Here is a 26,017-nt window from a genome sequence, read left to right on the forward strand (position 1 = left end):
TTTCCATTTCCTCACCATCTTCTCATTGCTTTATTCTGTGGGATGCAGGCTCTGTCCCCACCATTCTATGAACATTTGAAACGCCAATCACATGTAAACATTCTTTTTTCTTTACCTGATTAGAAATGGTAACATAGGGTCAATACAGAAAGCTGAAAAGCACAAAGAAAATGAAATACCCATAATCCTATCAACTACTAGTTAATTATGGAATATTTCCTGCTAATCCCTTTATGTGTATCAAGTAGTCCTTTTGTTTTAATAGAAGAAATGACAAAAGTTATGTAGTGATTTGGAGCCTTCTTTTTCCACCTAAAACATATCATAGTCTCTCACATTCATATTTTTTTACACAGCTGCACAGACTCCCATGCTGTAAACTACCTATCCTAAAATCCTTAAGACTTCTGCTAGACACATAGGGTTAAAATTTTCCCAAAACTATAATCTTTGCTCATGGCTCTGATGATTTCTTTGGAATAAATTCTCAATGGGACTGCTGATTTAAAAGTCATGTCCATATTAAGACTTTTAACATACAAAAGTGTTATGTTAAAAACTAAAAGTTTGGGGGTACTGGTCCCCTCAACACGTTTACTCACACTGGTTGACCTTTTTATTCTTTGCCAAGTAATGAGAAAATGGCAGCTCCTTTTGTTTGCTCCTTAATGCCAGCCATGTTACTTTCGTTTTTCTTCTACTAACCATACAGGTTTACTTACAACTTTACACATAAATCGTGTTCACTCTTAATTTTCCAGCATTGTTTGCAAGAGTGTTTCAACAGAAAAGTTTTCCCCTTTATCCATTCCACCTAACCAACTCCTACTCCTCCCAACTATAAGACATTCATTGCTTCCAAGAATTTGGCCCTTAATGCAGCTTTCTTTTTACCTTTTTCATGTATGTATATTTCATCTTCCATAAAACATTTAGTCCCTCAATAGCAAAGCTTCCAACCCAACCCATTATGCTAAGAATCCGCCTGCAATGCGGGAGACCTGGATTTGATCCTTGGGTTGGGAAGATCCCCTGGAGAAGGGAAAGGCTACCCACTCCAGTATTCTGGCCTGGAGAATTCCATGGACTGTATAGTCTGCTGCTGCTGCTGCTGCTAAGTCGCTTCAGTCGTGTCCGACTCTGTGCTACCCCGTAGACCGCAGCCCACCAGGCTCCCCCGTCCCTGGGATTCTCCAGGCAAGAACACTGGAGTGGGTTGCCATTTCCTTCTCCAATGCATGAAAGTGAAAAGTGAAAGTGAAGTCGCTCAGTCGTGTCCAACTCTTCGCGACCCCATGGACTGCAGCCTATCAGGCTCCTCCGTCCATGGGATTTTCCAGGCAAGAGTACTGGAGTGGGGTGCCATCGCCTTCTCCGACTGTATAGTCTACGGGGTCGCAAAGAGTCGGACACGACTGAGCGACTTTCACTCACTCACTCATGCTAACGACCAGGGGTTGTTTAACCATTTACTTTCCCAGAGATGCTCTCCTTGGAACACACGGTAGAACAAATTGATTTTAGCAGGTGGGAGAGCGATGGGCAAACCTTTCATGATTTTGAAATCTATCCGGCCACGAGAGGCTTCAGTAGCAGAGGCTCAGCCACGGAAATCTCAAATATTGTCGTGAATGATGCCTGACTAATGGCAAAGGCCGAGCAAGGGCCCAGGTGTCCCGACAATATGGAGGGCCTCAGGTCCAAAAGGAGTCATGACGGTTGTCTGTCCCACATTTACCACTGCCTAAACTCTAGATTTCTATTTTCAGGTCGTTACGCTTGATTTTTCCGGAAAAGGGACAATGATGGCACGCCAGCCCTTGATTCCTTTCCACCCTTCTGCGTAGGGTGGTTAACAGTCTTTTCACCAAGAGGGTCCCGCCGAGTCGCTGCGGCTCTTCTTCAGGTCTGCAGGCAGAGGAACCAGAGACACGCCGTGTGCCGGCGGAGGCGCTCCGACGTCTCCGGGCCCACGGGGAACCGTCTTCCGCGCCGCGCACACAGGTAACCCTCTGCAGCGCCGCGCCCCGCCCCACCCGCGCAGGAACCGCTCCCCCAGGCGCGAGGACCGCCCCTCTACGAGCGGGGACCGCCCCCCGCGCCGAGGCCCCGCCTTGCAGCCCGCCCACTGGCCCCGCTAGACCCTCACCCCGCCCCCGGCACGGCCCAGCCACGCCCCCCGCGTTACCACTCTGGACACCTTGTGAGTCTGGGGATTGTTGCGTCTGACAACCGAGCTCAGATCTCTGCCCGGCTGGGCTCAGCTTTCCCGCTGGTCTCCCCGAAAGTGACAGAGGCTTTCGTATCACGCAAGCCCCCTCCTGGTCGCCCCGAGAGTCCCCTTTTGCCGGTGCCTCGTAGGGATGCTTTTGGTGGTCCTCGTGCTCCTGCTGCCCGCAGTCTCCGGTAGGAGCCTGTAGAGTGTGCGCGCTGGTGGGGAACCGGAGCGGCTCGCGAGGCCGGCCGACTGGAACCGAGGGTGGGAGGAGATTTGCTTTTAGTCTCTCGTGAGAGTCGTGGGGCTGCGTCCACTCCGGGGCCATAAGGAATTGGAGTAAAAAGCGTGACCAGAGCGTCCGCGGGTCGTGCTGCGTCGAGATCTAGGGGAGTAGGGACCACATAGCGCTGGAAGAGAAGTCTTGCTTGCGGTGGGCACCCAGCGGTGCGGGGTGATGGGCAAAACTGAGGCTTACCAAGGGCCAGGCTGGTGTTCAGTCGCTAGTCGTATCTGACTCTTTGCAAACCCATGGACTGCAGCAAACCAGGCTTCCCTGTCCTTTACCATCTCCTGGAGTTCGCTCAGACTCACGTCCATTGAATCGGTGATGCCATTCAACCATCTCGTCCTCTGCCGTCCCCCTCTTCCTGCCTTCGATCTTTCCCATCATCGGGGTCTTTTCCAACGAGTCAGTTCTCATAAAGTGACCAAATGAACCACAGAACTGCTGATCTGGTGCTGGTGGTGCAGTTTGCTCGTGAGTCCCAGGCGCCGGGGGATGTAGTTAGGCTGCTGTTGTGCCTGTGGGGAGGGTTTGCCCTATATTCTCTGGCCAGCTTGATAACTTGGGAACAGGGGTGTTTGTGCCCCTGGGGCTTGGCTGGGCTAGGGGAGCCCACACAGTGTTCCCTAGTGTGTACTTTGTAGAAGTGGCCACCCAGATGTGCCAAGTATGGGCCCAGGAAGCTACTGCTTGCTTTGTGGGGGCTGGGAAGTTCATTTGGAGGTCAGGTAAGAACAGCCCCACCCCCCTCCCACCCACCCTCCCAGTCCCTCTTTGGTGGTGGAGGCTGTAACTCAGGATCCTGGAGGCAGCAGAAGTCACCATCCCTGTGCCCCACGTGGTGATGCCATTGACGCTGGCAGCAGCAAGGCACCAACATCCAAGAGGTATAAAAAGTAATAAGGTGGCCACTGGGCAAGACCTGTGAAAGAGGCAGTGGAGGGTGAAAAGTGCCCACTTGCAGATATTGCCAGAGGCAGCACAGAAGAGAGAAACCAAAGACTTGTGTTGTAGTGCCACCTGCTGGGAAAAAAATCTTTTAATTTCTGACAGGTTGAATCATTCTCTTCCTGCCTTATTGCACCTACTTACCCTCATACTTTTTATGCATGTTAAAGTTCCAAAGAAGTAAGTTAACCATGTATAGAGGTGAATTCTAACTAATCAAAATACTGTATGTGGTGTTTTATAAAAACATTAAGCCTTTTATACCCCAGACTACCTGCTGGGGGCCTACCTGCAAAGGAAGGCAAACAGACAGAAAGTAAGAAATAGTCATGAATTGTTTATGAAGACTTGGATTCAGTATCTTTTCTTTACAACTGATAATGCATCTTCCATCCAGTTTCATCTTCCACACCGACCAGAACATGATTTTGTAGCACATTTTCCAAGTTTGATTAAAAAAAAGGTGTGCAGTGTTATAGAATGTAGATGTTCTTGCTTACAAGCATTGTACCAGCCTTCTAAAAAGTTCATTAAAGGAGCATGGACATTAATTTCAATAAACGTTTGTCTTTCATATTCATTTTAAAAGGTAGTCTATGTAGACAGTGAGAGAAGGGGCAGGGTGGTCAGGTTTCAATGAGATTTCACTTGATCAGAGACCAGCATTTTACTGAAGGTACTGCCTGGGGGAGGATCTGGTTTTGTGCACGAGTACCAGAGTAATGTTTAAATTTAGCAAGCAGGTAGAGAGTCTCTGCACAACTTTTGTAAGTGTACAGAAGGTGAACAGTTCTCTTGATACGTAGTAGAGACTGTTTCATCTTCCTGAAACTCATCTGGAAAACTAGGGAATTTTATGAATGCAGCCTGTCATATTATACAATGGCAAACATACAGCATTGCAACCCAATAATTATTATATTGTAAACTATCTAGAAAAAAACTTAGTCATAATACTATTTTTCTGAAACTAGAAATGTTTAGTTTGAAAATCCTCACAGGAGTACAGAATTCAGTATTCTGAGTGAGAGAAGAAATTTGGTAATTAAAAAGCGTGATATTGGACTCAATCATTACAGTGTTTAAACCTTGTATTCAACTGCTTGCTGAAGCATACATTCCAAACTTTATATTGTTGAAAGTGTGCCTTTCATGATGCTTGTTAGTGGGAAGAAGTACTCGCTAGCTGAATGGATTAAACCATCCCATTGGCATTTCTTTTCTTTTCATATTAGAAATTCTTTCTTCATGATCTGGTTTTGAGATAGGTAGTGAAGTCAAGTACATAAACAAATGACACTTATATAATTAATTATGGACGTGCTATCAACTTGATTTCTCTCTTGGTTCCAGGAAACTCTGAATGATGTTATATATTTGTATCTATTAATAGGAATTATATTGCATTTCTAATCCAGTTTTTTCCTATTGCAAAATGACAATGTATGGCTCAGAATATTCAGTATATTTAATGTTATTAATAAAATTCAACGCTATACTGATCTTTTTGTTGTTCTTGTTCAGTCGCTAAGTCGTGTTCGACTCTTTGCAATCCCATGATCTGCAGCAAACCAAGCTTCCCTGTCCTTCACTCTCTCCCAGAGCTTGCTCAAATTTATGTCCATTGAGTCAGTAATGTTATCTAACCATCTCATTCTCTGCCCCCCTGTTCTCCTTTTGCCTTCAATCCTTCCCAGCGTCAGGGTCTTTTCCAATGAATTGGCTCTTCGCATCAGGTGGCCGAAGTTTTGGAGTTTCAGCTTCAGCACCAGTCCTTCCAGTGAATATTAGGATTGACTGGTTTGATCTCCTTTCTGTCCAAGGGACTTGCAAGAATCTTCTCCAGCACCACAATTCCAAAGCATTAATTTTTTGGCACTCAGCCTTCTTTATGGTCCAATTCACATATCAGTACATGACTACTGGAAAAACCATAGCTTTGACTACACAGACCTTTATCAGCAAAGTGATGTCTTTACTTCTTAACATGTTGTCTAGGTTTGTCATAGCTTTCCTTCCAAGGAGCAAGCGTCTTTTGATTTCATGGCTGCAGTCACTGTCTGCAGTTATTTTGGAAATCACTGCAGAAAATAAAAGAAAATAAAAATAAAAGAAAATAAAAAATCTGTCACTGCTTCTACTTTTTCCACATCTGTTTGCCATGAAGTGATGGGACCTGATGCCATGATCTTGGCTTTTTGAATGCTGAGTTTCAAGCCAGCGTTTGCACTCTCCTCTTTCACCTTCAAGAGGCTCTTTAGTACTGATCTTTAAACACTGTTTTTAATAACTACATCCTTTTTTGTTTGTTTATTTGTTGCTTTTGTTTTGGGCAGTTGATTGAGGAGAATTCATATATTAAGACCAGAATGCTGGAAATGTTGAAAACATTTTGCCAAAAGTGGATTTCAGCACGTGGTGTAGTGAAATGTTGGACAGAATGTCAAGAGAGGAACTTAGAATTTAGAAAATGATGAAAAAGGAGGATAACATTCACTTGTTTAGAGTTCTCTCTTGACTAGTCTTTCAATCTAAAGACCTAGACCCAAAGAATAAGAAAGAAAATTTCCCTCAGGGATCAAAGTAGTCTATCTCCCACCTCCTTAGGTCCTATAACCTTATAGGAGAGGCCTCTGCATCCTTTTAGGACTTTAACCAATGTGTCTCCACCATATTTTACATTATTTTCTAACAGATTTATAAGATTTTCAAGAGCACAGATAATTAAAAGGAAGAGGACTTGCTGAAGTAGGAACAACACTGTTCTAGGGAAGAACCCCCCACAAAAAAAGGACAGAGGTAAAAAAAAAATTCTAAAAGCATAACAATATAACAGCTTTACTGTCCGGATGCATTGGATAAACAGCCCAAAAAGCCCCTGCAGGGGGCTTCTAAGGGAATGCACAATTCATTAATCAGTGAAAGAAGATTAAATTATTACTCCTGGAACATCCAAGAAACCAATTCTTACTAAGGCTATTCAAAGTAATAAAATTTGATATTTCAGGGTTTCCATTTATTTGCAAAATGCTCAATTCACTAATACAAAACACATAAAAGGAAGTCATAATTTTAAATATTTTAGCCAATATTTATTTTGATCTCTGATATCCACAAGGCTTATTTGATATTTACCTCTTGCCATAGCATGTCTCAAGCACCCAGTGTGTACAGAGTGTAACAAAAAGAAGGTATATGCTCTCTGCCCTCTAGGACCTTGCCTTCTGAGAGGAAACTGAGCCCGAAGGGATAGGTGATCATATGTTTGTGTTTCAAACTATTGAAGCAGAATCTGAGCAGAGTGCTATAGACTATGGAAGACCTCTTAGAGGAGAGGTGAATGTCAAAATAATGAGTTTAGAAAGAAGTGGGGAAGGACACATACCTATAAACATATTTTAAAACCAAAAACATTGATGCTATCTCTTCAATTTAGTGTTGAATGAAACTTTACCTTAATCCTCAACAAACCGAAAGCTCATAGATTATCATTTAAAATAAGAAGACACATCCTTTGTGACAATTATCACTTGGGTAAAAGCAATAATAGTCATTTAAAACCTTGCCAAGAATCTTTCTATTTATTCTGTACTACCTACCTGATCTGATGCCAGGCCACAGTCCCTGCCTGATGAAATAAACTACTTTATTTTCATGTTCTTATTCTCTTTATTCCTAGATGCCTGTGGTGATCCACCAAGGTTTGAAACTATGCGGCTCCGGGGTGCGCCTAAACCCAGGTATGGTCCTGGGGAACGTGTACAATATGACTGTCGCCTAGGTTTCAAGCCCATAATTCCTCTTCGTCCCAGATCTGCTGTTTGTGAGGATGACAATACATGGTCAGCTCTTGAGGAGGCCTGTACAAGTGAGTAAACTTTTTTTTATTATTGCTCTGGAGAGTTTCACACATTTTAGTGCACATATTCATCTACTGCAATAATGGTTTTCTCATGTGAATATAGGTTTTAGATGGCAATGCATTTTTTCGGGCTTAAAAAATCCCAAAAGAATAATCTTCTTGGCAATTGGTTACCTGGGTAGATACGAATCATGTTTCACCATATAATATGGAAAGAAAATAATAATTAAATAAAATAATAAGATCCCCATGGATTCAAACAAGAATTGTAGAATTTTGAATTTGATTTAAATCTATTTTTGAAATTGCTGTAAACAAACAAATTTGAATATTTTCTCTTAGGAAAATCATGTCCTAATCTGGGCGATCCAGTGAATGGTCAAGTTTACTTCGTCAATGGAAGTGTTCTGTTTGGTTCACAGGCTCACTTTGTTTGTAATCAGGGGTAAGTAAGATGCTACTTAAAGAAAATAAGGTTCAGTTCAGTTCAGTTCAGTCGCTCAGTTGTGTCCAACTCTTTGCAACCCCATGAACCGCACTCGCCAGGCCTCCCTGTCCATCACCAACTCCTGGAGTTTACCCAAACCCATGTCCATCGAGTGGATGATGCCATCCAACCATCTCATCCTCTGTTGTCCCCTTCTCCTCCTGCCCTCAATCTTTCCTAGCATCAGGGTCTTTTCAAATGAGTCAACTCTTCGCATCAGGTGGCGAAAGTACTGGAGTTTCAGCTTCAACATCAGTCCTTCCAATGAACACCCAGGACTGATCTCCTTTAGGATGGACTGGTTGGATCTCCTCACAGTCCAAGGACCTCTCAAGAGTCTTCTCCAACATCACAGTTCAAAAGCATCAATTCTTCTATGCTCAGCTTTCTTTATAGTCCAACTCTCACATCCATACATTTCTACTGGAAAAACCATAGCCTTGGCTAGACAGACCTTTGTTGGCAAAGTAGTGTCTCTGCTTTTTAATATGCTGTCTAGGTTGGTCATAACTTTCCTTCCAAGGAGTAAGTGTCTTTTAATTTCATGGCTGCAATCACCATCTGCAGTGATTTTGGAGCCCAGAAAAATAAAGTCAGCCACTGTTTCCACTGTTTCCCCATCTATTTGCCATGAAGTGATGGGACCAGATGCCATGATCTTAGTTTTCTGAATGTTGAGTTTTAAGCCAGCTTTTTCACTCTTCTCTTTCACTTTCATCAAGAGGCTTTTTAGTTCTTCTTCACTTTCTGCCATAAGGGTGGTGTCATCTGCATACCTGAGGTTATTGATACTTCTCCCAGCAATCTTGATTCCAGCTTGTGGTTCTTCCAGCCCAGTGTTTCTCATGATGTACTCTGCATATAAGTTAAATAAGCAGGGTGACAATATACAGCCTTGACGTACTCCTTTTCCTATTTGGAACTAGTCTGTTGTTCCATGTCCGGTTCTAACTGTTGCTTCCTGACCTGCATACAGGTTTCTCAAGAGGCAGGTCAGGTAGGTTTTAATTGTGATCTCCTCAAATATTTTCTCACAATTTTCTTTTTTTCACTCTCTCCTGGGACCTCTGTAATTTGAATGTTGGTTTGCATAATGTTTTCCCAGAGGACTCTGAGACCGTCCTGTCTTATTTTCATTCTTCTTTATTCTCTGCTTCAGTTATTTCTCCATTCTATCTTCCTGCTCACTTACCGTCCTTTTGCCTTGGTTATTTTGCTCTTGGCTCCCTCTAGTGTACTCTGTTTCAGTTATTGCCTTGCTCATTGCTGATTGACAGTTCTTCATTTCTTCCAAGTCTGTATTAAACATTTCTTGTATCTTCTCTATCCATGTCTCCATCATATCTATCTATGCCTCCATTTTATTTCTGAGATTTGGGGTCATCTTTACTATCATTACTCTAAACTTTTTCAGGTAGACTGCGTGTTTTCTCTTCATTTGTTTGGTCTTGTGAGTTCTTACCAGGCTCTTTCATGTGCTACATGTTTCTTTGTCTTTTTAGTTTGTTTCATTTGCTGTGCTTGGGTCTACTTTTCACAGGCTGCAAGGATGTAGTTCCCCACTTGTGGTGTCTGTCTCCCACGGGTGGGGTTGCTTTCCTGGTAGGCAGTGCCAGTGCCTGTTCTGGTGGTTGGAGGTGGATCTTGTCTCTAAAGGGCAGTGCTATACATCCAGTAGTGTATTTTGAGATGTCTGTGAACGTGGTATGGCTTTGAGCAGACTGTCTGCTAATGGGTAGGGTTCTATTCCTGTTTTGCTAATTGTTTGGTGTGAAGTGTCCAGCACTGGAACTTGCTGGCCTTTGTGTCAGTCCAGGTGTTATGGTTGAGATGGAGGCCTTTTGGAGAGTTCTTGCCAATTAATATTCCATGAGGTTTGAAGTTCTCTGGTGGTCTAACATCATGGATCGGGTCTCCTATCTCAGAGTTTCAGGCCTAACCCCATTGCTGGAGCACCAAGATTCCACAAGCCATACAGCACAGAAGAGAAAGAGAAAAAAAAAGATAGAAAAAAATAAAAATATAAACAAACAAATAATGGACAAAGGCCCAAGACAAATATTAAAAGCAGCACTTAACGTGTAATAACATACTATCAAACAAACTAAAAAAAAATTTTTAAAGAATGAAAATGTGAATAAAAACATGAGAAGAGCAATTAAACCATAAACAAACCCATAAATGAAAACAAAGAGTAGAAACTAGACTAGCAAAAATACAAAATCAAAAACATGGGGAAAACGGTAAGATAATGAGAAAGTACTGTGAAAATAGGAAAAACATTTTAAAACATTTATTTAAAAGCAAAAAGCATTAAGTAAAGGAAAAATAAAAGCAGTAGTAAAGAACAATAAAACAATAGAAAAAAGAAGAAAGAGAAGATATTTAGAGAAAGATTGGTAGTAAGAATATTTTCCTATTTGTCTGTGTCCATGTCACACAGAGAGCTCCAGCATGTCTTCCTACTCAGGAAGTTCTCCAAAAGTTCTAGGAAGGCCTCTGGCACCTGCTGTGGGCCCTGTGGGGTCAACTCAGGTTCAGATCTGGTTTTACTCCAGCTTTTACTTGCTTACAAAGTCTACAGTTGCCCTCAAAGTCCACAGCCTTAAGCTAATTGTGGGGATTTAGTAGGCTGCTGCTGGGGCTACACAAGCGAATTCCCTTCCTCTGAGTCCCTGGTGCTCAGTTTTGGTTTTGGCCCCCTCTCTTTTTATAGACTGTCGTCTGGTGTGTGTTCCCCGCCCAGGCAATGGAGGCAAAAGCTGCGGCTTATTGGGGCTCACTTGCTAAGTCAGTCTGGGCAGAGGGAGCGATATGGCGGACGCAGTTGGGATGTGCAAGGAAAACCTGTGGCAGCAGAGACCTGTAGGAAGTTACTACAGCCTCAGGCAGGTCGTCTGCTCCCCCAGGGGAACTGGCCCCAGGTCGAGGGTCCCTTGGCAGCGCCAAGCCGCACAGGTACGGGCAGTGACTTTTGCCTGCTGACAGCTTGGTGGAGGCTGCAGTGGATGTCATGCCAACCTCTGGGGCGGGGGTCTGCCGTGGAACTTTGCCCCCCATCTCTGGCACATGCTTTGGTGGCAGCCAGCCTGCTTGTCCACCTCTGGGACAACAGACCGCAGCCCATCTCACCTCTGGCATTCACGGAGGCAGTGTCCTGCTGTCTGCAAGCGCACAGAGTTGGAAGGTCCCCACAGCAGTGATCTCTTAACCCTCTGGCTGGCACAGACTTTTCCCTGGAATCCCTCGTCTGTGCTGCACAGACTTTCATCATGGCCCTCAACCCCAGTCCTCTCCCTATGGCCCGATCTTCAAAGCCCAAGCCTCAACACCCAGCCACCAACTCGCCACAGCAGGCGCACAAACAAATGTCTCAGACTGGGAAGTGCTGTCAGCACTGAGGTCTGTGGTGAATTCTTTCCACTTCTTTTTCCAAGCACTTGTTTGCAGGCTCCCCTCTGAGGTTCTGAAGCTCACCCCTATCCCCGCCCATTAGGGGATTTCCTAGTGTGTGGAAATGTTCCCTCCTTCATGGCTCCTTCCCAGAGGCACAGGTCATGTCCCCATACCCTTGTCTCCTTTTTAAATTTCTTTTGCCCTACCCCGTTACATGAAAATTAGCTTGCCTTTTTGGAAGTCTGGGGTCTCTTCCAGCATTTCAGTATTCTATAGGAGTTGCTCCACATGCAGATTTATTTTGGTGTATTTGTGGGGAGGAAGATGGTCTCTATGTTTTACTTCTCAGCCATCGTGAAATCCCCCTCTTGTAGAACGATTGGTATAACTTCTCTTTTAAACATTTGGCAGAATTAAAGAGTTGAAAAGCATCAGATCCAGGACTTTTTTTTTTAATGGAAGATTTTTGGTTACTGATTCAATCTACTCACTTGTCATATTCAATTCAAATTTTGTAATTTTTTAATGAAGTCATGGTAGATACTGTGTTTACCTGGATTTGTTCATTGTATCTAGGCTATCATTTGTTGGCATAAAATTATTCATAGAGGTCTCATATTTTTAATTCTGTAGAACTAAGTGATAATATCCCCATTTAATTTCTGATTTGGGTAATTTAGATTTTTCTTTTTTTCTTAGTCCATCTAGCTAAGGGTTTGTCAGTGTTTTTGCTTTTTTGGAAAACCAGCTTTTGATTTCACTGACGTTCTCTTCTCTATTTTACTGCTTTAATCTTTATTATTTACTTCCTTCTGGTAGTTTTGGGTTATCTTCTTTCACTAATTCCTTAAGTTGTAACATTAGGTTTCTTACTTTAATTGAAGAATAATTTACCTACAAACTAAATTACTTCAGGTACATCACATGCTGCTGCTGCTAAGTCACTTTAGTCGTATCCGACTCTGTGAGACCCCATAGATGGCAGCCCACCAGGCTTCCCCATCCCTGGGATTCTCCAGGCAAGAACACTGGAGTGGGTTGCCATTTCCTTCTCCAATGCATGAAAGTGAAAAGTGAAAGTGAAGTCGCTCAGTCGTGTCTGACTCTTTGCAACCCCATGGACTGCAGCCCACCAGGCTCCTCCATCCATGGGGTTTTCCAGGTAAGAGTACTGGAGTGGGGTGCCATCACCTTCTCCGAGTACATCACATAGGGATTGATATTTCTGTATGTTTAAAAGTGATTACCATGATGTCTAGTTATCATCTGTCAGCATACGAGGTTATTGCACAGTTACTACTGGTTTCCTACTTTCATCCTCATAACCTCTTTCTTTCATAACTGGAAATTTGTGCCTCCTAATCTCACTCACCTAATTCATTTCTCCCTCCACCCCCTCCCTCCGGCAACCACTTTTTTGTTCTCTGTGGCTGGAGTATGTTTGTGTTTTGTTGTTTCTCGTTTGCTTTGTGTTTAATTGCACTTATAGATGAAATCATGCAATATTTATGTTTCATTTTTTCACTTTGCATAATATTCTCTAGTCCCATCCCATGTTGTTGCTAATGGCAAGATTTCCCTGTTTTTATGGCTGAGCTATAGTCCATTGTGTTTGTTTATCCCTATGTTCTTAATCCCTTTAGTCTCCTGAAGGGCATATAGTTAGCTACTGTATCATCTCTACTTTACACAGCAATGAATGTAGGGCTGCTGGGAAAAGTTGAAGGCAAGACGAGAAGGGAGCGGCAGGGGATGAGAGGGTTGGATGGCATCACTGACTCAGTGGACATGAATTTGAGCAAACTCCAGGAGAGAGTAAAGAAGAGGGGAGTCTGACATGCTGCAGTCCATGCGGGTCGCAAAGAGTAGGACATGACTTAGCGATGGAACAACTTTTCAACTCCAGAATTTCCTTTCGGCTTCTTTCTAGTTTTTCTGTCTCCTGTTTGAGATTTCCATGTTTTACACGGCTTTTCTTGATTTTCTAGATTTCTTCCTTTAGTTTTTCAAGCATCATTAAGGCAGTCATTTTTTTCTGTCAAATTTTATTGGGGGCTCAGGACCTTGGGGTTTTGGCAAGAGACCTCCCTGCTGGCAAAGAGGCACCAAGGTATGGGAATCATTTAATGTTCTTCTGGAGGCACAGGTTGTTGGTGTGGACACATTTCTTCTTGTGGCAGTTGGCAGCATTGAGATGGAAGTGAGCAAATACTTGTGAGAGATGGTTTACTAACAGTGTGTTTGGGGGCAAACTTGTGGAAGGAAGCCTTAGTGATGCCACCCCACAGGCAAAGCGCGAAGTGTGAGTTGACTCCTTTCTTGAATTTGTGGTCTGAGAGTGTGTGGTCAACCTCCAGCTATATGCTCCCAAAATTCAAAACTGTTAGGCAAACAGGACATCTCCCTTTTCTTGGATTTTAGCTTTGATATTCTCAATGGTGACATTGAACTTGACCCTGAGAGTGATGTTGTTACTTGCAGGGTGTTCATAAAGATCTGCAGCTCTATGTCTCCCACGTAGCCCCCTCATTGAAGAAAAATCAGACAGCAGAACTGGCATTAATTGATTTACCACTGCAAATGCCTTCATAAGACAGTTATTTTAAAGTCTTTGTCTAGTTCATCTGCCATCAGTTCTTTTTTTTAAATTTTATTTTATTTTTAAACTTTACATAATTGTATTAGTTTTGCCAAATATCAAAATGATTCCGCCACAGGTATACATGTGTTCCCCATCCTGAACCCTCCTCCCTCCTCCCTCCCCATACCATCCCTCTGGGTCGTCCCAGTGCACTAGCCCCAAGCATCCAGTATCGTGCATCGAACCTGGACTGGCCACTCGTTTCTTACATGATATTTTACATGTTTCAATGCCATTCTCCCAAATCTTCCCACCCTCTCCCTCTCCCACAGAGTCCATAAGACTGTTCTATACATCAGTGTCTCTTTTGCTGTCTCGTACACAGGGTTATTGTTACCATCTTTCTAAATTCCATATATATGCGTTAGTATACTATATTGGTGTTTTTCCTTCTGGCTTACTTCACTCTGTATAATAGGCTCCAGTTTCATCCACCTCATTAGAACTGATTCAAATGTATTCTTTTTAATGGCTGAGTAATACTCCATTGTGTATATGTACCATAGCTTTCTTATCCATTCATCTGCTGATGGACATCTAGGTTGCTTCCATGTCCTGGCTATTATAAACAGTGCTGCGGTGAACACTGGGGTACATGTGTCTCTTTCCCTTCTGGTTTCCTCAGTGTGTATGCCCAGCAGTGGGATTGCTGGATCATAAGGCAGTTCTATTTCCAGTTTTTTAAGCAATCTCCACACTGTTCTCCAGAGTGGCTGGACTAATTTGCATTCCCATCAACAGTGTAAGAGGGTTCCCTTTTCTCCACACCCTCTCCAGCATTTATTATTTGTAGACTTTTGGATCGCAGCCATTCTGACTGGTGTGAAATGGTACCTCATAGTGGTTTTGATTTGCATTTCTCTGATATGAGTGATGTTGAGCATTTTTTCATGTGTTTGTTAGCCCTCTGTATGTCTTCTTTGGAGAAATGTCTATTTAGTTCTTTGGCCCATTTTTTGACTGGGTCATTTATTTTTCTGGAGTTGAGCTGGAGGAGTTGCTTGTATATTTTTGAGATTAGTTGTTTGTCAGTTGCTTCATTTGCTATTATTTTCTCCCATTCTGAAGGCTGTCTTTTCACCTTGCTAATAGTTTCCTTTGATGTGCAGAAGCTTTTAAGGTTAATCAGGTCCCATTTGTTTATTTTTGCTTTTATTTCCAATATTCTGGGAGGTGGGTCATAGAGGATCCTGCTGTGATGTATGTCAGAGAGTGTTTTGCCTATGTTCTCCTCTAGGAGTTTTATAGTTTCTGGTCTTACATTGAGATCTTTAATCCATTTTGAGTTTATTTTTGTGTATGGTGTTAGAAAGTGTTCTAGTTTCATTCTTTTACAAGTGGTTGACCAGATTTCCCAGCACCACTTGTTAAAGAGATTGTCTTTAATCCATTGTACATTCTTGCCTCCTTTGTCAAAGATAAGTGTGTCCATATGCGTGGATTTATCTCTGGGCTTTCTATTTTGTTCCATTGATCTATATTTTTGTCTTTGTGCCAGTATCATACTGTCTTGATAACTGTGGCTTTGTAGTAGAGCCTGAAGTCAGGTAGGTTGATTCCTCCAGTTCCATTCTTCTTTCTCAAGATCGCTTTGGCTATTCAAGGTTTTTTGTATTTCCATACAAATTGTGAAATTATTTGTTCTAGCTCTGTGAAGAATACTGTTGGTAGCTTGATAGGGATTGCATTGAATCTATAAATTGCTTTGGGTAGTATACTCATTTTCACTATATTGAGTCTTCCAATCCATGAACATGGTATATTTCTCCATCTATTAGTGTCCTCTTTGATTTCTTTCACCAGTGTTTTATAGTTTTCTATATATAGGTCTTTAGTTTCTTTAGGTAGATATATTCCTAAGTATTTTATTCTTTCTGTTGCAATGGTGAATGGAATTGTTTCTTTAATTTCTCTTTCTGTTTTCTCATTATTAGTGTATAGGAATGCAAGGGATTTCTGTGTGTTGATTTTATATCCTGCAACTTTACTATAGTCATTGATTATTTCTAGTAATTTTCTGGTGGAGTCTTTAGGGTTTTCTATGTAGAGGATCATGTCATCTGCAAACAGTGACAGTTTTACTTCTTCTTTTCCAATTTGGATTCCTTTTATTTCTTTTTCTGCTCTGATTGCTGTGGCCAAGACTTCCAAAACTATGTTGAATAGTAATGGTGAAAGTGGGCACCCTTGTCTTGTTCCTGACTTTAGAGGAAATGCTTTCAATTTTTCACCATTGAGGATAATGTTTGCTGTGGGTTTGTCATATATAGCTTTTATTATGTTGAGGTATGTTCCTTCTATTCCTGCTTTCTGGAGAGTTTTTATCATAAACGGATGTTGAATTTTGTCAAAGGCTTTCTCTGCATCTATTGAGATAATCATATGGTTTTTATTTTTCAATTTGTTAATGTGGTGTATTACATTGATTGATTTGCGGATATTGAAGAATCCTTGCATCCCTGGGATAAAGCCCACTTGGTCATGGTATATGATCTTTTTAATGTGTTGTTGGATTCTGATTGCTAGAATTTTGTTAAGGATTTTTACATCTATGTTCATCAGTGATATTGGCCTGTAGTTTTCTTTTTTTGTGGGGTCTTTGTCAGGTTTTGGTATTAGGGTGATGGTGGCCTCATAGAATGAGTTTGGAAGTTTACCTTCCTCTGCAATTTTTTGGAAGAGTTTGAGCAGGATAGGTGTTAGCTCTTCTCCAAATTTTTGGTAGAATTCAGCTGTGAAGCCGTCTGGACCTGGGCTTTTGTTTGCTGGAAGATTTTTGATTACAGTTTCAATTTCCATGCTTGTGATGGGTCTGTTAAGATTTTCTATTTCTTCCTGGTCCAGTTTTGGAAAGTTGTACTTTTCTAAGAATTTGTCCATTTCTTCCACATTGTCCATTTTATTGGCATGTAATTGTTGATAGTAGTATCTTATGATCCTTTGTATTTCTGTGTTGTCTGTTGTGATCTCTCCATTTTCGTTTCTAATTTTATTGATTTGATTTTTCTCCCTTTGTTTCTTGATGAGTCTGGCTAATGGTTTGTCAATTTTATTTATCCTTTCAAAGAACCAGCTTTTGGTTTTGTTGATTTTTGCTCTGGTCTCTTTTGTTTCTTTTGCATTTATTTCTGCTTTAATTTTTAAAATTTCTTTCCTTCTACTAACCCTGGGGTTCTTCATTTCTTCCTTTTCTAGTTGCTTTAGGTGTAGAGTTAGGTTATTTATTTGACTTTTTATTGTTTCTTGAGGTGTGCCTGTATTGCTATGAACTTTCCCCTTAGGACTGCTTTCACCGTGTCCCACGGGTGGGTTGTTGTGTTTTCATTTTCATTCGTTTCTATGCAAATTTTGATTTCTTTTTTGATTTCTTCTGTGATTTGTTGGTTATTCAGCAGTGTGTTGTTCAGCCTCCATATGTTGGAATTTTTAATAGTTTTTCTCCTGTAATTGAGATCTAATCTTACTGCATTGTGGTCAGAAAAGATGCTTGGAATGATTTCTATTTTTTTGAATTTACCAAGGCTAGCTTTATGGCCCAGGATGTGATCTATCCTGGAGAAGGTTCCATGTGTGCTTGAGAAAAAGGTGAAATTCATTGTTTTGGGATGAAATGTCCTATAGGTATCAATTAGGTCTAACTGGTCTATTGTATCGTTTAAAGTTTGTGTTTCCTTGTTAATTTTCTGTTTAGTTGATCTATCCATAGGTGTGAGTGGGGTATTAAAGTCTCCCACTATTATTGTGTTATTGTTAATTTCTCCTTTCATACTTGTTAGCATTTGTCTTACATACTGCGGTGCTCCCGTGTTGGGTGCATATATATTTATAATTGTTATATCTTCTTCTTGGATTGATCCTTTGATCATTATGTAGTGACCTTCTTTGTCTCTTTTCACAGCCTTTGTTTTAAAGTCTATTTTATCTGATATGAGTATTGCTACTCCTGCTTTCTTTTGGTCCCTGTTTGCATGGAAAATCTTTTTCCAGCCCTTCACTTTCAGTCTGTATGTGTCCCCTGTTTTGAGGTGGGTCTCTTGTAGACAACATATGTAGGGGTCTTGTTTCTGTATCCATTCAGCCAGTCTTTGTCTTTTGGTTGGGGCATTCAACCCATTTACGTTTAAGGTAATTACTGATAAGTATGATCCTGTTGCCATTTACTTTATTGTTTTGGGTTCGAATTTATACACCGTTTTTGTGTTTCCTGTCTAGAGAATATCCTTTAGTATTTGTTGGAGAGCTGGTTTGGTGGTGCAGAATTCTCTCAGCTTTTGCTTGTCTGAAAAGCTTTTGATTTCTCCTTCATACTTGAATGAGATCCTTGCTGGGTACAATAATCTGGGCTGTAGGTTATTTTCTTTCATCATTTTAAGTATGTCTTGCCATTCCCTCCTGGCTTGAAGAGTTTCTATTGAAAGATCAGCTGTTATCCTTATGGGAATTCCTTGTGTGTTATTTGTTGTTTTTCCCTTGCTGCTTTTAATATTTGTTCTTTGTGTTTGATCTTTGTTAATTTGATTAATATGTGTCTTGGGGTGTTTCACCTTGGGTTTATCCTGTTTGGGACTCTCTGGGTTTCTTGGACTTGGGTGATTATTTCCTTCCCCATTTTAGGAAGTTTTCAACTATTATCTCCTCAGGTATTTTCTCATGGTCTTTCTTTTTGTCTTCTTCTTCTGGAACCCCTATGATTGAATGTTGTAGCATTTAATATTGTTCTGGAGGTCTCTGAGATTGTCCTCATTTCTTTTAATTCGTTTTTCTTTTATCCTCTCTGATTCATTTATTTCTACCATTCTATCTTCTAATTCACTAATCCTATCTTCTGCCTCTGTTATTCTACTATTTTTGTTGCCTCCAGAGTGTTTTTAATTTCATTTATTGCATTATTCATTATATATTGATTCTTTTTTATTTCTTCTAGGTCCTTGTTAAACCTTTCTTGCATCTTCTCAATCCTTGTCTCCAGGCTATTTATCTGTGATTCCATTTTGATTTCAAGATTTTGGATCAATTTCACTATCATTATTTGGAATTCTTTATCAGGTAGATTCCCTATCTCTTCCTCTTTTGTTTGGTTTGGTGGGCATTTATCCTGTTCCTTTATCTGCTGGGTATTCCTCTGTCTCTTCATCTTGTTTAAATTGCTGAGTTTGGGGTGTCCTTTCTGTATTCTGGCAGTTTGTGGAGTTCTCTTTATTGTGGCGTTTCCTCGCTGTGTGTGGGTTTGTACAGGTGGTTTGTCAAGGTTTCCTGGTTAGGGAAGCTTGTGTCAGTGTTCTGGTGGGTGGAGCTGTATTTCTTCTCTCTGGAGTGCAATGAAATGTCCAGTAATGAGTTATGAGATGTCTATGGTTTTGGGGTGACTTTGGGCAGCCTGTATATTGGAGCTCAGGGCTGTGCTCCTTTGTTGCTAGAGAATTTGCTTGGTATGTCTTGCCCTGGAACTTGTTGGCCCTTGTGTGGTGCTTGGTTTCAGTGTCGGTATGGAGGCGTTTGATGAGCTCCTGTCAATTAATGTTCCTTGGAGTCAGGAGTTCCCTGGAGTCAGGGTTTGGACTTAAGCCTCCTGCTTCCAGTTATCGGTCTTATTTTTACAGTAGTTTCAAAACTTCTCCTTCTATACAGCACCATTGATAAAACATCTACGTTAAAGATGAAAAGTTTCTCTACTGTGAGGGTCACTCAGAGAGGTTCACAGCATTACATGGAGAAGAGAAGAGGGAGGAAGGAGTTAGAGGTGACCCAGATGAGATGAGATGGAATCAATAGTGGAGACAGTGGGCTAGCCAGTAGTCACTTCCTTATGTGCACTCCACAACTGGACCATTCAGAGATGTTCACGGAGTTATACAGAGAAGAGAAGAAGAAGGAAGGTGACAGAGGTGGCCAGAAGGATAAAAGGGGGGATTGAAAAGGAGGGAGACAGATCCAGCCAGTAATCAGTTCCCTAAGTGTTCTCCACCGTCTGGAACACACAGAAATTCACAGAGTTGGGTAGAGTAGAGAGGGGTTAGGGAGGAGACACAGGCGACCTGGTGGAGAAAAAGGAGTCCAAAGGGAGAGAGAGCAGTCAAGCCAGTAATCTTGCTCCCTAGTGAAAAATGGATCCTGAAGATTGGGTTCTTAAAGGTACAAAATTGGTAACAAATACATAAAAGCAAAAATTAAAGATCTAGAGTAGAGTCTGGAATTCCAAAAATACGATGTTAAAGAAAAGAAGAAGGAAAAGAAAGAGAGAAAAAACGAACAAACAAAAACAAACAAGGTCGCGAAAATTATAAAGAAAATACAGGTACAAATTTGATAACTAATACCAAAAAGCAAAAATTAAAAATCTAGAGTAGAGTTTGGAATTTCAAAAATACAATGTTAAAAAAAAAGAAGAAGAAAAATAAAGAGAGAAAAACAAACAAACAAAAACAAACAATGTCTTAAAAATTATAAAGAAAATACAGGTACAAAATTGATATCAAATACCAAAAGCATAAATTAAAAATCTAGAGTAGAGTTTGGAATTTCAGATATACAATGTTATATAAAAGGAGAAGAGAAAGAAACAGAGAAAAGGGAAAAAAGTCACAGAAATTATAAAAAGAACTATAGGTACAAAATTGATAACATATACCAAAAAGCTACAATTAAAAATCTAGAGTAGAGTTTGGAATTTCAAAAATACAATGTTAAAGAAAAGAAAAAAAAAAAAAAACAAGGTCAAAAATTATAAAATATATATATATGAAGTTTGCTGAAGAAGAAAAAAAAATAGGGTTTTTTTTTTGCAAAGTAATATGTTATAAAAGTGATAATTAAAAGAACAATAGAGGACTTAAAATTTTTTAAAAAAAAAAAAAAAAAAAAAAAGAAAGAATGATCGTAAAAATAGTAAAAATATATCTAGGACTTTCTTTGGTTTTGTTGTGAGTATTGCATGTTCAGTTCATTTTTGGCTAGTTCCTTGGTCTGACTTATATTTCTCAAGATCTATAGGCCCCTTCCTATGTAGTCCGTAGTAACCACAGGGTTTAATCTATTGCCTGTAGCTTCCAAGGTGTTTCCTTCTGTTATAACTTCTTCTGTTTGCTGGTCTCTTCAGTGTCTGGTTTCCGCCCTGACACAAAGGGCACGGTGGAGGACACTTTTTTTTTTTTTTTTTAAGGCTTACTTGTTCAGTCGCTCTGTGGGGAGGGAGGGAGGGATGCTGCAAACAAATAACACTGGCGTGGGCTCGCAGTGCCTCAGCCACCCTGGGTCTGCCCCCGCTCACGGCGCGTGTAGCCTCCCTGCCCACACTGCTTGGGCTCTAGGTTGTTCCGCCGGGAACAATCCGAGGCTGGCCCAGGGCTGCATGCACCTCCCAGGTCCAAGCCGCTCAGGTTCAGGCACTCGGGTAGTCCTCAGAGGCGCAGACTCAGTTGGGCCTGCATTTTGTGCTCTTCCCAGGTCCGAGCAGCTCAGGTGATGAGGTGTTTGGCGAGCGCCAATGCTGCGACTTATCGCCTCCCCGCCACTCGGTTATCTGGGTGTAAAACCGGCGCACCTTCTCAGGCAGATGTTGACCGTCCAGACCCCCAAGAAGTTTTAGTTAGCAAAGAAGCCTGCTTACAGTTTTATAGATAATGTCTCTCTGGGGCTGCGATTGCTCCCTTCCGGCTCTGGCTGCCTGTCACCGGAGGGGGATGGTCTGCAGCCGGCTATCTCTGTTCAGTCCTTTGTTCCGTGCGCAGGCCTGACGGTGTCTTAGGTTGGGGCTGGCTTTTCGCGTGGTAGATATCCCACAGTCTGGTTTGCTAGCCCAAATTATTTTGCTGAGATAGCGCTCAGGGTATTCAGGCCAGACTCTTACTCTAAGCGATGCAGCCCGCGCTGCGCCTCCCTGCCCAGCCCCCGCTTGCTAATGGCGTGTGCAGGCGTCTGCACTGCTTCTCCGCTGGGGGAGTTACCTTGGGCTCGCAATCTGCGAGTTTTAATTGTTTATTTATTTTTTCTCCCTGTTATGTTGCCCTCTGTGCTTCCAAAGCTCGGCACAGATTCGGCAGTGAGAAGGTTTCCTGGTGTTTGGAAACTTCTCTGTTTTTAAGACTCCCTTTCCGGGACGGAACTCCATCCCTCCCTCTTTTGTCTCTTTTTTTGTCTTTTATATTTTTTCCTACCTCCTTTCGAAGAGTTGGGTTGCTTTTCTGGGTGCCTGATGTCCTCTGCCAGCATTCAGAAGTTGTTTTGTGGAATTTACTCAACGTTTAAATGCTCTTTTGATGAATTTGTGGGGGAGAAAGTGTTCTCCCGTCCTACTCCTCCGCCATCTTGGCTCCTCTCTCCATCAGTTCTTTTTCAAAGACAATTTCTTTTGATTTATTTCTTCCTTTGAAAGGCTTGTACTCTTGTTTCTTTGTATGCATTGTGATTTTCTTACTGAACAAAAAACACTTGAATCTAATACTTTGGTAATTCTGAAAATTAGATTTCCCCTCTTACCTGGGGGTTGCTCTTTTGTGTTAATGTTTTTTGTATCTCTATGATGAATATCAGCCTGCTATATAAACTGAAGATTATCTAGGTCTTTCCTGAGCCTTTCCCTGGGTGTACACGATCACCTACTTATTTCCTCTACACATGCAGTTGCTTTTGAATGTCCTGATGTTGAATGTCTGGCTCCTGAAAGAGGAAGAAGCAAACAATGAAAGGGGGAACAAAGGCCACTAAATATTTAAGCCCCTTTAAGTTACTTCATCCAGGATAGGAGGGGCTTGCAAGAATGGGGCAAGGGGCGACAAAAATGGAAGTCCATCTCTTTGATTATCTGTGATCAGAAGCAGCAATCGGTGACAAGAACACAGAGCCTCATATTTGGAGGGCAGGGTCCTTTTTGCCCACTTTGGCTCCCACAAGCTACTTGTAAGCTGCTCTGGGAACACATGCAGAGAACCCTGCCACGCTGCTATGGGTGAGGATGGGTCGCTCCCACTGTGCTAGACAAGAGTTGAGATTGACCAAAACAAGTCAATTTGCCTGCCTCCATCTTCACGGAAACTGTAAACTATCAACAGAAGGCAGAGTTCCAAAACAGTGACATCAGGCAGATTCTACCGGTGCAATTGTTATCAAGGTGGGGAGGCAGATTCCTGATACTTCTTAAATTGCTGTCCTCCCAGAAATACACATTGCAATCTAAAATCAATGAGTGAGCCTTGTGGAAAAAGTCAGCTGGAAGCAGATAGGGTATTTTTTAATGTGGTCAATTAAAAATAATGGAACATTCAGTGAATATTTATATAGAGAGGCTCTGCTAGATACTTTGAGGGATGCCAAAACTTTAATACATAGATTTTTCCCAAAGAAGTTGTATCCTTCTTGAGAAATACAGCATACACAAAGAGGAGTCAAAGCGTAGTAGTAAATGAGAAGAAGTATCAAATAGATAGAATCACTCACAATCATTACAGTGAACTTCCAGAAGGAAGAGAGTGTGTATTGTGAATTTAAATCATCACAGAAGATTTCATCAAGTAGGAGTATTCCTGAGCTACTCCTAAGAAGTCAAGTGACTGAGTTATGTCCGACTCTTTGCAACCCTATAAACAGTAGCCCGCTGGGATCCTTTGTCCATGGGCTTCTCTAGGCAAGAAAACTGGAGTGGGTTGCCATTTCCTACTCCAAGGGATCGTCCCAACCCAGGAATGGAACCTGGGTCTCCGGCATTGCAGGCAGATTCTTTACCCTTGAGCCACTAGGGAAGCCCATAATCCTAGGAAGGTGAAGACATACCTTGGAGATGTTGCAAGTTCAGTTCCAGACCACCGCAATAGAGCAAGTAAAATGAATTTTTCACATATGTTTACAACAACAGCAACAACATATACCATAGTCTACTGTGATTAGAATTATATCTGAAAAGTGTACATACATTAACTTTAAAATAACATATTGCCAAATCTAAGCCTGCAGTAAGTCATAGTAGTAACATTCAACAGCAGTGATCACAGATGACCACAACAAATATAATAATAGTAATAAAGTTTGAAATATGTGATATTTACCAAACTGTGCCAGGAGAAACAAACTGAGCAAACATTGTTGGGAAAATGGCACAAATGAATTTGCTCAATGCAGGGTTGCCACACACCTTCAGTTTGTTAAAATCTCAAAAAGTTAAGAGAAATAAAATAAGGTGCATGTGTATTCTGATCTAAAAAACTAGCAATAAGAGTTAAAACTTGCCTCGTACTCACTATGTGCCGGAGGCTATCTCATCCAGTCCTCAGAACAATCACATGAGTTACGTCAGGGAAGCATTAGGGAAGCATTAAGAGATTTCTCAAGCTCAAGGCAGTCATGGAGCTGGAACTTGAATCCAGGCGGCAAGTTCTAGGGCCCTGATCTCTCTGCTCAGCCCTTACTGAGCAAAATGGTGTGAGCAAAGAGTAGAAGTCAGTGTGTAATACACTTGCCAGAGGGAGCAGAGGGGCTGCACTGACCAGCGTGACAGTAATTTACACATTTTCAGTTCAGTTCAGTTCAGTTGTTCAGTCGTGTCCGACTCTTTGTGACCCCATGAATCGCAGCACTCCAGGCCTCCCTGTTGTTGGGGATTTTCTCCCCAGGACTTGGAAGCAACGAACCTGAAAGAAGGACACTCGGACAGTCTCTTGCTCGGACTGACAGGTTTATTGCTGCAGTCAAGCCTTTTTATAGAAGTAGGAACAAAGAGCTTAGAGTATACAGCCAGCAGAGCGTGTACAGGGTTAACACCTAATCAGTAAAAATATTTCAAGGACGGCGCGCTCTAAGTGACCCGTGTGCTTATCCCATAGCCCGTTCTCTCAAGCAACATCCTTAATATTTATTATTAAATCTTGGCGCCAGGCATAACCAAAGGCAGGAGATGTTTTTCTGCCCGAGCACACCAAGCCGGGATATTTCTGGCCCTTCACCATTTTCCCAAGGACTTCCTCCAACCGGCTATTTTGTACTGGGCTTCCCAACATATCCTTCTTTTGTTTTTAATTTAAGCATGGAAGCTGCTAGTTGGACTCCATTGTGGGAGGCATGGAGTCTTGAGTAGAGACATCTATATCCTATAAGCAATGACAGAAAAAGCAGGGTGATTAATACATATATAAAAGTGTTGCTTCCTGAAAACCAAGCTCTAGGATCTAGAGACAATAGGGTTTTGGTTAAAGTATCATAAAATTGAGTGCTGTACAATTCCTTAGGTACCTTAACTTGAAAATTAGCAACTTGTTGTTTCAACAAATTGATGTCTAAACTTGAGTTATCTGTGAGATCCTGCAAATGCGCTCTAACTTTATCCCAAGGATATTCAGTGCTATTATAGGGCATGTTAGTCAGACAAAAAGAAGTAAAATTCCAGTGACAACGTATACGTGTTTGGAAAGCCAGTTGCTGCACTTGATCTCCTGAGTGGATAACCGCAGTTTGTAACTCATTAATTCGTGTTTGTAATTGCTGATCTATTTGAGTTTGTCGAGTCCAAAGATCATGAGAGTCTTTGTGCCAAGTAGTGATAAAATCATGATTTTGTATATAATTATGTAAAGCCATACCGGACAAAGTTCCTACAGTCACAATGGAGATAAGGCTTAAGATGCCTGTAACAATCCACCCAATGATGCGCTTAGATCACCTAAGTCCAGTTTTCAACAATACAGAAAGAAATACAGAATCAGTCCAAGTCTCAGTTAAGTTTACGGGAAGCCATAACTCAGATCTTTGTTTAACTAGTGCAATGCTAGCATTGTGATATGAAATGGTGTGATTAAGGCAGGTATACAATGCACATGCAGTACAATTGACAATCTTGGTCAATAAGTCAATATCAAAATGCCCTACAATAAACAAATATGGAAGGTGAACACATGATTGAAGATGCTGCTGCTACTGCAGCTAAGTCGCTTCAGTCGTGTCCAACTCTGTGTGACCCCATAGACGGCAGCCCACCAGGCTCCCCCGTCCCTGGGATTCTCCAGACAAGAACATTGGAGTGGGTTGCCATTTCCTTCTCCAATGCATGAAAGTGAAAAGTGAAAGTGAAGTCGCTCAGTCGTGTCCGACTCTAGCAACCCCATGGACTGCAGCCTACCAGGCTCCTCTGTCCATGGGATTCTCCAGGCAAGAGTACTGGAGTGGGGTGACATTGCCTTCTCCAATGATTGAATATAGCC

At 41.6% G+C, this 26,017-nt stretch overlaps 1 protein-coding gene across 1 annotated transcript in view; it reads left to right on the forward strand.

Moving 5' to 3' along the window:
- Positions 1–2,217: 2,217 nt before the first annotated feature.
- Positions 2,218–26,017, forward strand: part of LOC102279256 (membrane cofactor protein) — a 46,677-nt gene continuing 22,877 nt past the window's right edge. Inside the window, exons 1-3 of the mRNA XM_070384436.1 lie at positions 2,218–2,406; positions 7,129–7,317; positions 7,654–7,756. Coding sequence (XP_070240537.1) covers positions 2,364–2,406; positions 7,129–7,317; positions 7,654–7,756 — 335 coding nt within the window. The 5' untranslated portion in view covers positions 2,218–2,363. The remainder of the gene's footprint in view (positions 2,407–7,128; positions 7,318–7,653; positions 7,757–26,017) is intronic.

This window comes from Bos mutus, chromosome 16 (genome assembly GCF_027580195.1).
Source record: "Bos mutus isolate GX-2022 chromosome 16, NWIPB_WYAK_1.1, whole genome shotgun sequence".
Taxonomy (NCBI): Eukaryota; Metazoa; Chordata; class Mammalia; order Artiodactyla; family Bovidae; genus Bos; species Bos mutus.